This window comes from Lampetra fluviatilis, chromosome 27, assembly GCF_964198595.1.
Source record: "Lampetra fluviatilis chromosome 27, kcLamFluv1.1, whole genome shotgun sequence".
NCBI classification, from domain to species: domain Eukaryota; kingdom Metazoa; phylum Chordata; class Hyperoartia; order Petromyzontiformes; family Petromyzontidae; genus Lampetra; species Lampetra fluviatilis.
In genome coordinates, this window is record NC_136301.1 from 9,604,716 (window position 1) to 9,619,029 (window position 14,314).

Sequence of the window (14,314 nt, forward strand, 5' to 3'; positions counted from 1 at the left end):
CCCCAGGCTGCTGTCGCTCACGTAGCCCAACTCCCTCCTAGCAGACCCGCTGCTGTCTCGTCGCGCAGACCCCTGCTGCCCAACTCCTCCCTTGCAGACCCGCTGCTCTCTGCAGCCTCCTCGCTGCTCCTGCTGCCCGGGGGTCGGTCACCGTTGGCCGACGGTGCCGATCCTCGTGGCCCGGGTGTGTGGCGATCTCGCCACTCTCTCACTCTTCGCCCTGCGTGGCCTCACACTTTCACAGTCTCCGATCACTCCCCACTGCTTCCGGTTACCCCCCTTATAGACCTCTACCCTCTCCCCCACGTGACGTAACTCCTCCCCCCATGACGTCACTTCCGGGAGGTCGTTTACGCCCGCATTACACCACCCTTCCCCGTAGAGAAAATCCAGCCGACCTCGGCTGAACACAACTCCAATAAGCAATGCGAGCGAACACGACCGAATACGAAAAAGGACACAGAACACACGATAATATACGGAAAGAACAAGAACACAACACAATAATTAACGAAATGTGAGGGATTTCGAGCGGGTGCGGGTCGCCGGGCCGTCCCGGACGGTTGGTGGCCCTCCCGCCGAGCGGGAACGTGGCAGGGTTTTAAGAGCGACAGGCTGAAGTTCGTCTGTCGCTATTGGAGGCCTGGCAACGTCCCGGTCCCCTATTCTCGAAGGCGCAGCATCAGAGGCGTCCCGCAATCGTGTCCGCGGCGGGGTTGGAAGGGCTGCGGGCCTCAAAGGTTCCGCAGCCGTGGTAGGCGCACCCCGAGCTGAGTCTTCTTTCCCCTGCCGCGTCACGGCCGGCTCGTCTGTGAAAGGCACGACAGGCGCTCTAGCAAAGTCAGCAGGCACAGGCAAGGGCGAGTCGGCAGCAACAGACCCCGGCAAGGCAACCTCAGGAGATGACGCATCCGGTCGAGGGGCCACGTATGGTTTCAACCGAGATGTATGGACGAACCAAAGCCGAGAACCAAACCGAACACGCGCCGACTGTGGGTTGGGAACCTCGATGAGGCGAACCGGCCCTTGCCATGGCTTATGTAACTTAGGAGAGGTACTTGGCCGCACCTGTGGACAATGGAGCCAGGCCAGGTCCCCCGTTTTCCAGGGGCATTCCCCTTTTGAACGTCGCGCACACCGCTCGTTCCGAGCCTGGGCTTTGGCCGTAGCCATGCGAGCCCCTACCCGCGCCTCAGTGACTCGGCGAACGGTGTCCTGAATATAATCAGGAAGAGGCTTGACAGGTCCCCTCGCTCCGGTTCCCAACTGTTCATTAATCGGCGGTACGTTTTCACGACCGTACATTAGAAAAAACGGCGAATATCCTGTAGCCGCATGCGGCGTCATCCGGTACGCTGAAAGCACCCCAGGGATATGCAAATCCCAATCCGATTGTTTTTCACTAACCGTATGGCACAACATGGCGGACAGGGTCCGATTAAGCCGTTCCACCATACCATCCGTTTGTGGGTGGTAGGGAGATGTCCGTATTTTTTTGTACCCAGAGCCGCACACACCTCCCCCAACAATTTAGAGGAAAAATTCCGGCCTTGGTCTGTAAGGAGCCTCTCCGGCGCCCCTTTGTCCATAACATACCCAAATAGAAAGGCGTCTGTGATAGACGCCGCTGACTGGTCAGGCAAAGGCCAGGCCATCGGCCAGCGGGAGAGGTACTCCACCCCTACCAGCAAATATTTATTTCCCCTAGCGGATGACGGAAAGGGTCCCAAAATATCTAACGCCACCAACTCATTAACTCGAGACACCTGAATAGATTGTATCGGCGGCACATATGGATGTTTAGGTGGCTTACGGCGGGCACAATCGGGACACGCGCGAACGTGCCCGACGACATCCGTCGTCATGCCGTGCCAATAGTAGTCTCGCTGCAGCGTCAATAGGGTCTTCTGCACCCCCAGATGTAAAAGCGAGTCCTAATCAATTCGTACCGCAATGATGCCGGTACAACAAGACGCCAGCGTTCCTGCATCCCTTCCCTCCACATCAGCAAGCCATCACGGAGAGCGGTTTCCGGCACGCCTCCCGCACAGTCTCCCACTCCCCTTCACAGGCCGCTTACGTAACGTTACCAAAGAATCAACCAACATTTGTTTCCGAATCCACACAGACCTCGGGAGATGTAGAATGCCATCAGCCGGTCCCCCATCAGCCGGCCCCGCATCAGCCGGCCCCGGCTCAAGCGGAGCTTCAGGCACTTCGACTGCCAGCGCGACAGGCTGAGGGGGGTGCTGAATCGGGCCACACCTATGCGTCCCCGACGCACACGCGCAAGGGGATCGCTGCGGCAGCCTGGAAAGTGCGTCCGCATTAGCGTGACGCACTCCCTTCCGATGGTGAATTTGGAAGGAAAATTCTTGCAGCGTGTCCAACCACCGCGCCAGCTGGCCGGATGGTTGGTCCATTTTAAGAGCATACTGCAAGGCCGCATGATCCGTGCGAACAATAAACGAACGACCGTACAGATACGGTCGAAATTGGCGGAGAAAAAAAACAATAGCCAAAAGTTCCCTGCGAGTGACGCAGTAGCGGGTTTCAGCGGGAGACAAAACCCGGCTACCATACGCCACCACGCGTTCCACACCACCTTTGGACTGAGATAACACCGCCCCAATGCCCGTGTCACTCGCGTCCGTATCCAGAATGAAGGGATGTGCAAAATCCGGATAATTCAACGTCGATGCCGTAGCCAATAGATCGCGTAGGCCTCGAAACGCCGCCTCCTCTGGCGGTCCCCAAGCAAATTTGTGTCCTTTACCCGTCAGGAAATGCAAAGGCCTCGCGATCGTATCAAAATTTGGAACAAACCTCCGATAATATGAGGCGAACCCCAAAAACCGACGCACATCCCCCACCGTGGCAGGGGTTGGCCAGTCACGGACGCACGCAGTTTTGTCGGGATCTGTGGCCACCCCGTCCGCACTGACGATGTGCCCCAAATAACGCACGGAGTGTTGCAGTAGGTGACATTTCTTAGGCTTCAATTTCAAATTAGCAGAACGCATCCTGATGAACACAGCCTCCAACCGCGATAAATGCTCGTCAAATGTGCGGCTGAAGACGATAATATCGTCCAAATATATAAGACATGTCTCCCACTGCAACCCCGTTAATACCAACTCCATCAACCTCTGAAAAGTGGCAGGGGCCGCATTCAGCCCCATCGGAAGACAGTTAAATTGGAATAACCCCTGCGGCGTACGGAAAGCAGTCTTTTCTCGCGAGGACTCGTCAAGGGGAAGCTGCCAGAAGCCCGAAGAGAGATCTAGCGTTGAAAAGAACTTCGCCCCCGACAAGGCATCGAGAGAGTCGTCCATACGCGGCAGGGGATACGCATCTGCCACCGACACTTTAGTTAATTTACGAAAGTCTACACAAAATCGCAATTTGCCATCTTTCTTCTTGACCAAAACAACAGGTGCGCCCCATGGGCTGTTAGACGGAGATATTATGTCCGCAGCCAACATGTCATCCACTGCCCCTCGAACATGCTCTCGCTCAGCCGGACTCATCCGATGCGAGTTCAACCGAATAGGGGCAGCGTCCCCTGTGTCAATATGATGGTAAAGCAACGAGGTGCGTCCTAAGTCCAAATCGTCGGAGCTAAACACATCAGAATAGCTCGATAATAATTTACGAATCGCACAACGTTGTTCCCCGGAAAGAGCTGAATTCTCCCCACACAATTCAGCAATCCAGCGGTCATCTGCAGCTCCGGGGCCCGAAACACCTCCAACAAACCCCCGGCCGGACAGATCATCATGAGCTGTAAACGCAGTAGTGGCATGTGCCACAACGGTACCCGCCGGCACACACACGCTTTCGGCACTCGCGTTAAGCACCTGCAAAAACGGCTGCTGGTCTGGCCGAACAATAGTTTGTGCCCCAACCAGCGCCGATCCACCCGTGATGGTGGCGGACGGCGACAACAAAACCCCAATCGCTCCTTGACGACCAGGTACAGGCTTCCGATAACGCAAAGGAATGAGAATCTGTGAGCCAGGTGGAATATCAACAGACACTTCGGACAACACCTGCACCTGGGCGACAGGAGCAGGTCGCCCCCAGGGCGACGGCAAAAACGCAATTTTACGGCCTTCCGGTAATTCAATGCAGTTCTCATTAATTCTAATTAGAATGGGCATTTTGGCCAGAAAATCGGTCCCTAATAAACAAGGAACCGCAAGAGACCTCGAAATTAACACAATTCCCGAGGCCGACACTCCCCCGATAGCGATTGTAGCGTACACCTGGCCCACAATGCCCATGCTACCCCCGTTTGCGGCGACGCAGGAAGCGTAAGCCGGACTCACGGCCTCTGGTGGGATGTTCAAGAGATGGAATATTACATCCGAAATAATGGTCGCGGACGCTCTGGAATCTACCAAAATCCGTACGTCCACCCCTTGTATCGACCCAGGTACGGTGGACGAACCGGTAGCGGCCGCGACGACCCGCCGAGCCAACTTACGCCACTGCATTACCGAACGACAAGGCGCAGTCAATGGCCTCCCGTTATTAACAACACCCGGATCGCATGACAACGGTGATGAGTGAGGTGTCAAGCCTTGCCGGGTGTCTGGTGCGCACCGACTTGCCTGTGCTGGCGAATCCTTTCTTGGAGCGGCCGCTGTCGAGGCCTCCTGCTGGGGCGGACCCGGGACGCGGGCCCAGCAGTCCCTGGCATAATGGCCCTTACGCCCGCAGCGGAAACAGTCGATGTTGTTGCGCCTTGCTGCGGGCGCCCCGTCCCGACGCGGCCGTGTCGGCGGCGCAGCCCGCGGCCCCGGCCACGGAGCAGCGGCAGCCGACAGCTCCTGCGGGCTCCTGTCGTCCGGCACATAAACTGCCTTCTTGGGGTCCCAACCCACGGCTCCCCCTTCGACGATGGGCCCCCCCGTCTACGCCGTAACTTGCTTCCACCGGCGCAGGTTGAACTGGGCGTCCAGACACTTAGCCGCAGCCCGGGATGTGAGCTTCTCGTGACCGCACACCGGCATGGGAATGCCGAGATCCCGGGACAACTCCAGCATCTTCCCCAGGATGAGAGGTTCCAACAGGTCAGGCTCCATCTCCGGGTATGCGGCCATTGCCAGCTCCAGTACCGCGCCCCTATACGCCACCGGAGACTCCTCGGGTGCGCGTTGTCGTTGCACAAACCGGCGATGAGCATCATCCGGCGGCTCGTAAGCGTCTGCCATTTCGTCGAACACACCACGCAATGTTTTCTTGTTCGCGGCTTTTATAGAGCGAAATAATCTAACGGAGTCGTCATCAAGGAGAGTCGGAAGAACTTCTAATGCCTCGGCGTCAGTCCACCTCGCCGAGCGTACCGCTGCCAAAAATCTGCAGGCGAACGCACTCCAATCGCCCCCGATGGAGAATTCCTTGACAGTCGTTAGGTGACGACTGCGACTCCTTGGCGCGCTCCCTCCAGCCGCTGACTCATCCGGTGGCATGTTCAACATGGCGTCGCAGCGTGGTGTCGACAAGATGGCGGCCTTCCGTCGCGAAGGGCCCAAAATGGCGGCTTCCCGCCTTTCGTCGTGCGCCACGCCCAAGATGGCGTCTTCGTGCCGCGTGGCTGATGGCGTCGACATCGAAGACAACCCGGGCTCCTGCGGACCACCAACATCTCCTTCCGACGTCGCCCTCGGCGTGACGAGCTCACACAACTGTGCAAGTACGTTCTTGAGAGTTTCAAGTTGCTCCGCCATCTGACTCCATCTTAAATCCGCGTCTTTTGGTGCAGACTGGTCCGCCGACGCGGCGACATCTTGGACCCCCGGACCCGCACTCGTCCCAGCACGGATCTCCTCCTCTGCCAGAGTCTGGTCCACCGCAGGAGGAAGGTCATCGTCGTCGGAAGATGAAGCCGATGCCGGAGACGGAATATTCTTTTTTCTCAGTTGTTTAGCCATGCCGTTACACTTTTGACACCAGTGTAATAAAAGACTTGGACGCTTCTCTCTGTCCTGTGTCCTTTATTTGGGTTCGATCTCATTTCCCTCACGGCACTCCCCTATATACTCTCTGCTCTGCAGCCCCAGGCTGCTGTCGCTCACGTAGCCCAACTCCCTCCTAGCAGACCTGCTGCTGTCTCGTCGCGCAGACCCCTGCTGCCCAACTCCTCCCTTGCAGACCCGCTGCTCTCTGCAGCCTCCTCGCTGCTCCTGCTGCCCGGGGGTCGGTCACCGTTGGCCGACGGTGCCGATCCTCGTGGCCCGGGTGTGTGGCGATCTCGCCACTCTCTCTCTCACCCTTCGCCCTGCGTGGCCTCACACTTTCCCAGTCTCCGATCACTCCCCACTGCTTCCGGTTACCCCCCTTATAGACCTCTACCCTCTCCCCCACGTGACGTAACTCCTCCCCCCATGACGTCACTTCCGGGAGGTCGTTTACGCCCGCATTACAAGACCATAAGAGGAATCTTTGAAGGATTTGAAGCTTTCGTGACTGCAGGAATCCACACTCTGTGGTTCTTTCGGTAAAGTCAAGTAGGTAGAAAATTAAATTTAAAATAAAAAATATCACGACGTTTCGAGCGCGGCACAAGCGGCCGTCCTCAGGCTGGGTTATTTTTTCCGTCTGAGGACGACCACTTGTGTTGCGATCGAAACGTCGTGATATTTTTTATTTTATTTTTCTACCTACTGGACTTTACCGAAAGAACCAAAGAGATGGGATCTTTGTGTTTGTAGGGGTGTGTGTTTAGATGCGTGCCTGTGTGTGTGTGTGCCTGTGTGTAGGGGGGGAGCGGTAGTGTAGCGGTTAGCGCGCTGCGCTACGAACCTGGCGACCCGGGTTCGATTCCCGCTCACGGCCAACACCAGTGACGATTATCTGAACCGGTCCTGGGCCTCCCCTAGGTCGACTCAGCCTCAAATGAGTATCTGGTGCGGTGTGTAAACATCGCCACTAGGGAGACAAAAGGCGGTCGGGCGTGGTGCTGGCCACCCACCCCCTCGTGTACCGTTGCGGCCTTCATAGGTGATCGCTAACAGCACTTGCCCCTACAGTCTGTTAAGGCTATACGGGGGATCTTTGTCTTTGTGCCTGTGTGTGCGTGTGGGGAGCGGTAGCGCAGTGGTTAGCGAACCGCTCTAAGAACCCGGTGACCCAAGGTCGATTCCCGCTCACGACCAACATCAGTGGCGAATGTTTGACCAGGTCTTGGGCCTCCCCTAGCTCGACTCAAATGAGTACCTGGTGTAGCGGTGTGTAAACATCAACACTGGGGAAACAAAGGCGGCCGGGCGTGGTGCTGGCCCCCCACCCGCTCGTGAGCTTTGCCAGCTTTCATAGGTGCTGCTTCCAAACAGAACTTGCCCCAACAGCCTGTTAATGCTATATGGGCGGTCTCTCTCTTTTACCTTTTGTGTGTGTGTGTGTGTAGGTGGGGGCGTGTGTGTATCTGTAGGTGTGCGTCTGTGTATGTGCGCGCGCGTGTGTGTAGGTGGGAGTGTGTGTGTGTATCTGGAGGTGTGCGTCTGTGTATGTGTGCGCGTGTGTGTGTAGGTGGGTTGTGCGTGTCCTCACCCCGTGCTTCCGATGTTCCCCATCAGAATCAGACTTCCCAGTCTAGAATCAACACCATGATCGAGATCATCATTACCACCATCAACAACATCACAATTACCACCATCAGCAACATCACAATTACCACCATCAGCAACATTATTACAACCATCACCAAAATCATCATTACCATCACCAACATCATCATCATTACCACCATCACCAAGATCATTACCAATCATCACCAACATCATCATCATCATTACCACCATCACCAACATCATCATAACCATCATCAACATCACATCGTCAACACTCTCATCACCACCACTACCATCACCATCACCATTAAGACCACCATACATAAAATATGTGTGCGTGTGTGCCTGTGCGCGTGCGTGCGTGTGTTTGTGTGTGTGCGTGGGTGCCCGTGTGTACGTGCCTGTGTGTGTGCGTGCCTGTGTGTGTGCGTGCCTGTGTGTGTGCGTGCCTGTGTGTGTACTGTGTGTGTGCTGTGTGTGTGTGTTTGTGTGCGCGTGTCTGTGTGTGTGTGCGTGCCTGTGCGTGCCCGTGTGTCTGTGTGTGCATTCCTGTGTCTTTGTCTTTGCGTGCCTGTGTGTGCATGCCTGTGTGTGTGCGTACCTGTGTGTGTGCTGTGTGTGCGTGCCTGTGTGTGTGTGCTGTGTGTGCGTGCCTGTGTGTGTGTGCTGTGTGTGCGTGTGTGTGTGCTGTGTGTGCGTGCGTGTGTGTGTGCTGTGTGTATGCTGTGTGTATGTGTGCTTGCCTGTGTGTGCTGTGTGTGTGCTGTGTGTGCGTGCCTGTGTGTGTGTGCGTGCCTGTGTGTGTGCTGTGTGTGTGTGCTGTGTGTGCATGCCTGTGTATGCGCTGTGTGTGTGTGTGTTTGCCTGTGTGTGCTGTGTGTGTGTGTGTGCTGTGTGTGCGTGCCTGTGTGTGTGTGAGCTGTGTGCGTGCCTGTGTGTGCTGTGTGTGTATGCTGTGTGTATGTGTGCTGTGTGTGTGTGTGCGTGCCTGTGTGTGCTGTGTGTGCTGTGTGCGTGCCTGTGTGTGCTGTGTGTGTGCGTGCCTGTGTGTGTATGCTGTGTGTGTGTGTGTGCTGTGTGTGTATGCTGTGCTGTGTGTGCTGTGTGTGTATGCCGTGTGTGTGTGCTGTGTGTATGTGTGCGTGCCTGTGTGTGTGTGCTGTGTGTGTGTGCGTGCCTGTGTGTGTGCTGTGTGTGTGTGCCTGTGTGTGTGTGTGTGCGTGCCTGTGTGTGTGTGTGCTGTGTGTGTGCTGTGTGTGTGTGTGCTGTGTGTGTGCGTGCCTGTGTGTGTGTGTGCGCTGTGTGTGTGCTGTGTGTGTGCTGTGTGTGTGTGCGTGCTGTGTGTGTGCGCTGTGTGTGCGTGCCTGTGTGCGCTGTGTGTGCGTGCCTGTGTGTGCGCTGTGTGTGTGTGCTGTGTGTGTGTGCTGTGTGTGTGTGCGTGCGTGCCTGTGTGTGCTGTGTGTGTGTGCGTGCCTGTGTGTGTGCTGTGTGTGTGTGCGTGCCTGTGTGTGCTGTGTGTGTGTGCTGTGTGTATGCTGTGTGTGTGTGTGCTATGTGTATGTGTGCGTGCCTGTGTGCGCTGTGTGTGTGCGTGCCTGTGTGTGTGTGTGTGCTGTGTGTGTGTATGCTGTGTGTATGTGTGCTGTGTGTGTGTGTGCTGTGTGTGTGTGCTGTGTGTGTGTGTGCTGTGTGTGTGTGTGCTGTGTGTGTGTGCGGTGTGTGTGTGCTGTGTGTGTGTGTGCTGTGTGTGTGTGTGCTATGTGTGTGTGCGGTGTGTGTGTGCTGTGTGTGTGTGTGCTGTGTGTGTGTGCTGTGTGTGTGTGTGCTGTGTGTGTGTGTGCTGTGTGTGTGTGCTGTGTGTGTGTGCTGTGTGTGTGTGTGCTGTGTGTGTGTGTGCTATGTGTGTGTGCGGTGTGTGTGTGTGCTGTGTGTGTGTGTGCTGTGTGTGTGTGCTGTGTGTGTGTGCTGTGTGTGTGTGCTGTGTGTGTGTGTGCTGTGTGTGTGTGTGCTATGTGTGTGTGCGGTGTGTGTGTGTGCGTGCCTGTGTGTGCTGTGTGATCTCCGCCCGCATGGCTTCATTCTCTTCCTCCAGAGCAATCGAGCGAATCTTCTCTGAGCAGAGCTGCACGCACACAAAGACAAATACCCCCCGTGTAGCCTTCACTGGCTGGTGGGGCAAGTGCGATGAGAAACAGCCCCGATGAAGACTGGCATAGCACTCCAGGGGGTGGTGGCCAATACCACGCCTCGCCACCTTTGTCTGCCTACTGCTCTTGTTTGTTGCAACACCCCAGGTACTAATTTGAGGCTGAGTCGACCTTGGAGAGGCCCAAGACTGGTTCAGATAATCGTCACTGGTGTTGACCGTGAGCTGGAATCGAACTCGTGTCGCTGGCTTTGTAGCGGAGCGCACTAATTGATTCACCACCACTCCCCACAAACACACACAAAGACAAAGATCCCCCTGTAGCCTTAACAGACATTTGGAGCAAGTGCGGTTGGCGAACACCTATGAAGGCCAGCATGGCACACGAGGGGGCCTTTATCACACACGCATGTACATACACACACATGTTTAGACACGTGTGTGTGTGTGTCTGTGTATATACTATATACACACACAGGTACACACGTACATGTACACATCTGGTTGAGTATGTACACGTGTGGTGTAGGTGGTGAGTGTGTGGGTGAGTGTGTGTGGGGAGTGTGTGGTGAGTGCATGGGTTAGTGTCTGTTGTGTGTGTGGTGAATGTGTGGTGTGTCTGTGGTGAGTGTGTGGTAAGTGTGTGATGAGTGTGTGTGGTGAGTGAGTGGTGAGTGCGTGGGTTAGTGTCTGTTGTGTGTGTGGTTAGTGTGTGGTGTGTCTGTGGTGAGTGTGTGGTAAGTGTGTGGTGTGTGTGTGCCTGTGTGTGGGTCAGTGTGTGTAGTAAGTGAGTGTGTGGTGTGTGGTGAGTGTGTGTGGTAAGTTTGTGTGTGGTGAGTGTGTGTGGTGAGTGTGTGCGGTGAGTGTGTATGGTGAGTGTGTGGTGAGTGTGTGGGTAAGTGTGTGTGGTGAGTGTGTGTGGTGAGTGTGTGGTGAGTGTGTGGTGAGTGTGTGGGTGAGTGTGTGTGGTGTGTGTGTGTGGTGTGTGTGTGTGGTGTGTGTGTGTGGTGAGTGTGTTTGGTGAGTGTGTGTGGTGTGTGTGTGTGGTGAGTGTGTGTGGTGAGTGTGTGTGGTGTGTGTGTAGTGTGTGTGTGTGCTGTGTGTGTGTGGTGAGTGTGTGTGGTGTGAGTGTGTATGGTGAGTGTGTGGTGAGTGTGTGGGTGAGTGTGTGTGGTGAGTGTGTGGGTGAGTGTGTGTGTGGTGTGTGTATATGGAGAGTGTGTGTGTGGTGAGTGTGTGTGGTAAGTGTGTGGGTGAGTATGTGTGGTGAGTGTGTGGTGAGTGTGTGTGGTAAGTGTGTGGGTGAGTATGTGTGGTGAGTGTGTGGTGAGTGTATATGGAGACTATGTGGGGAGTGTGTGGGTGAGTATGTGTGGTGTGTGTGTGTGGTGAGTGTGTGTGATGTGTGGTGAGTCTATGGTGTGTGTGGTGAATGCGTGGTGAATGTGTGTGTGTGGTGAGTGTGTGTGGTGAGTGTGTGTGGTGAGTATGTGTGGTGAGTGTGTGTGTGGTTAGTGTGTGTGGTGAGTGTGTGTGGTGAGTGCGTGGTGAATGTGTGCGAGTGGTGTGTGTGTGGTGAGTATGTGTGCTGAATGTGTGTGAGTGGTGTGTGTGTGGTGAGTGTGTGTGGTGAGTGTGTGTGTTGTGTGTGTGTGGTAAGTGTGTGTAGTGTGTGGTGAGTGTATGGTGTGTGTGGTGAGTGCGTGGTGAATGTGTGTGTGGTGAGTGCGTGTGGTGAGTGTGTGGTGTGGTGAGTGCGTGGTGAATGTGTGTGTGTGGTGTGTGTGTGTGGTGAGTGTGTGTGGTGAGTGCGTGGTGAATGTGTGGGTGGTGAGTGTTTGTGGTGAGCAGTGTCACTCACCTCCTCAGAAATCCGTGCGTTCTGTTTCTCCAATGCGTCCACCTTCAACTGCAGATTGTTGACCGTGAGCCTACACCACCACGCACACACACACACATATAAAGATCCCCCGTGTAGCCTCAACAGACTGTAGGGGCAAGTGCTGTTAGCGAGAAGCACCTATGAAGGCCGGCACAGCACACGAGGGGGTGGGTGACCAGCCCCACGCCCGGCCGCCTTTGTCTCCCCCCGGTGGCGATGTTTTATACGCACCGCACCAGGTACTCATTCGAGGCCGAGTCGACCTAGGGGAGGCGCAGGGCCGGTTTAGATAATCATCACTGATGTTGGCGGCCGTGAGCGGGACTCGAACTCGGAACGCCGGATTTCCTAATGCAGTGCGCTAACCACTGCGCCACCGCTCCCTACGCACGCACGTGCACTACAATGTAGAATGGATCCAATGGGATCCCCATGGGTCCAAGGGTTCCCAGAGGTCTCAAGGGGTCCCGAGGGGTCCCGGGGGTATCTCAGGGTCCAAGGGGCCCTCAAGGGTCTCTGTGGGCTTCATGTCGGGTCCCAGGGGTCTCTAGGGGTCCTGGGAGTCCCTGTGGGGCCAGTAGGGGTCTCTAGGGGGTCTCTAGGGGGTCCCGGTGGGGTCCCCGGGGCCTTACGTGAGGTTCCTGTTGAGCTCCTCCACGTAGTTCTTCTGGTCCAGGATGGCCGTGAGGTTTGCTCCACTGTGAAGGAGTCGGCCACAACATCAGCAGCAGCATCAGCAGCATCATCATCATCAGCATCATCAGCAGCAGCAGCATCAGCAACAGCAGCAGCATCATCATCAGCATCATCCTCAGCAACAGCAGCATCAGCATCATCAGCAGCAGCAGCATCATCAGCAGCATCATCATCATCATCAGCAGCAGCAGCAGCATCATCATCATCATCAGCAGCAGCAGCAGCATCATCATCAGCAGCATCAGCAGCATCAGCATCAGCAGCATCAGCAGCAGCATCAGCAGCGTACATGTGCCAGTGAGTGAGTAGGTGAGGGAGAAGGTTGGTGAGTGAATCAGTGGGTGAGTGGGGGGTGAGTGGGTGGGTGAGTGGGTGGTGGTGAGCGGTTGGTGGTGAGTGGGTGGGTGGTGAGTGTTTTGGTGAGTGGTGAGTGAGTGGGTGGGTGAGTGGGTGGGTGAGTGGGTGGTGAGTGGGTGGGTGAGTGGGTGGGTGAGTAGGTGAGTGGTGAGTGGGTGAGTGGTGAGTGGGTGAGTGGTGAGTGGGTGAGTAGGTGAGTGGGTGGGTGAGTGAGTGGGTGAGTGGGTGGCTGAGTGGGTGGCTGAGTGGGTGGGTGGGTGTGTGGGTGAGTAGGTGGGTGAGTGAGTGAGTGGGTGAGTGAGTGGTGAGTGAGTGGGTGAGTGAGTGGGTGAGTGAGTGGGTGAGTGAGTGGGTGAGTAAGTGGGTGAGTGAGTGGGTGGGTGAGTGGGTGAGTGGGTGGGTGAGTGGTTGGTGGGTGAGTGGGTGAGTGAGTGGTGAGTGAGTGAGTGCGTGAGTGGGTGAGTGGTGAGTGGGTGAGTGAGTGGTTGGTGAGTGGTGGATGGTGAGTGAGTGAGTGGTGAGTGAACTCACCTGTCCTCCGGTTTGCTCGACTGCCCCTCCTTCAGGTAGAGCGAGAAGTCAATCACCCCGACCTGGGGCGGGGTGGGGGAGGGCAGTCGGGGGGGGGGGGGTTAACGATGACGACGATGTTGATGATGTCAACGATGATGATAATGATGTTTTGTTTGGTGCCGATGGCAATGCTGGTGTTGATGATGACACTGGTTGTGATAATATTGACGATGATGGTGGTGATGATGATAATGTTGACGATGATGATGGTGGTGATGATGACATTGGTTGTGATCATCTTGACGATGATGGCGGTGGTGATGATGTGGATGGTGGTGATGATGTTGACGATGATGGCGGTAGTGGTAGTGATGATGTTGACGATGCTGAGGCTGCCGTGACTCACCTGGGAGTCGAGGTCCTCCCCCTTGATGCAGAGGTTGGCGTCAATGACGTTGAGGCCGACGAGGAGCCCGGCGATGAGGAGGCCCTCCTCCTCCAGCATGAGCGCTCCCACCTCGTAAAACTCACTGCACCACCACCACCACCACCCACCTCGTAAAACTCACTGCACCACCACCACTACCACCACCACCCACCTCGTAAAACTCACTGCACCACCACCACCACCCACCTCGTAAAACTCACTGCACCACCACCACCACCACCCACACACCTCGTAAAACTCACTGCACCACCACCACCACCACCCACACCTCGTAAAACTCACTGCACCACCACCACCCACCTCGTAAAACTCACTGCTGCACCACCACCACCACCCACCTCGTAAAACTCACTGCACCACCACCACCACCCACCTCGTAAAACTCACTGCACCACCACCACCACCACCCACCTCGTAAAACTCACTGCACCACCACCACCACCCACCTCGTAAAACTCACTGCACCACCACCACCACCCACACCTCGTAAAACTCACTGCACCACCACCACCACCACCACCCACCTCGTAAAACTCACTGCACCACCACCACCACCCACCTCGTAAAACTCACTGCACCACCACCACCACCACCCACACCTCGTAAAACTCACTGCACCACCACCACCACCACCACCCACACCTCGTAAAACTCACTGCACCACCACCACCTCGTAAAACTCACTGCACCACCAC

The 14,314-nt window shown here is 56.0% G+C and overlaps 1 protein-coding gene across 1 annotated transcript in view; it reads right to left on the reverse strand.

The window, feature by feature from the left end:
- Positions 1-14,314, reverse strand: part of LOC144942383 (protein RUFY3-like) — a 44,277-nt gene that overhangs the window by 4,635 nt on the left and 25,328 nt on the right. The window contains exons 7-12 of the mRNA XM_078869216.1: positions 13,578-13,701; positions 13,190-13,251; positions 12,238-12,303; positions 11,585-11,654; positions 9,619-9,699; positions 7,558-7,599 (exon numbers count right to left, since the gene is read on the reverse strand). Of these exons, the coding sequence (XP_078725342.1) occupies positions 7,558-7,599; positions 9,619-9,699; positions 11,585-11,654; positions 12,238-12,303; positions 13,190-13,251; positions 13,578-13,701 (445 nt within the window). The remainder of the gene's footprint in view (positions 1-7,557; positions 7,600-9,618; positions 9,700-11,584; positions 11,655-12,237; positions 12,304-13,189; positions 13,252-13,577; positions 13,702-14,314) is intronic.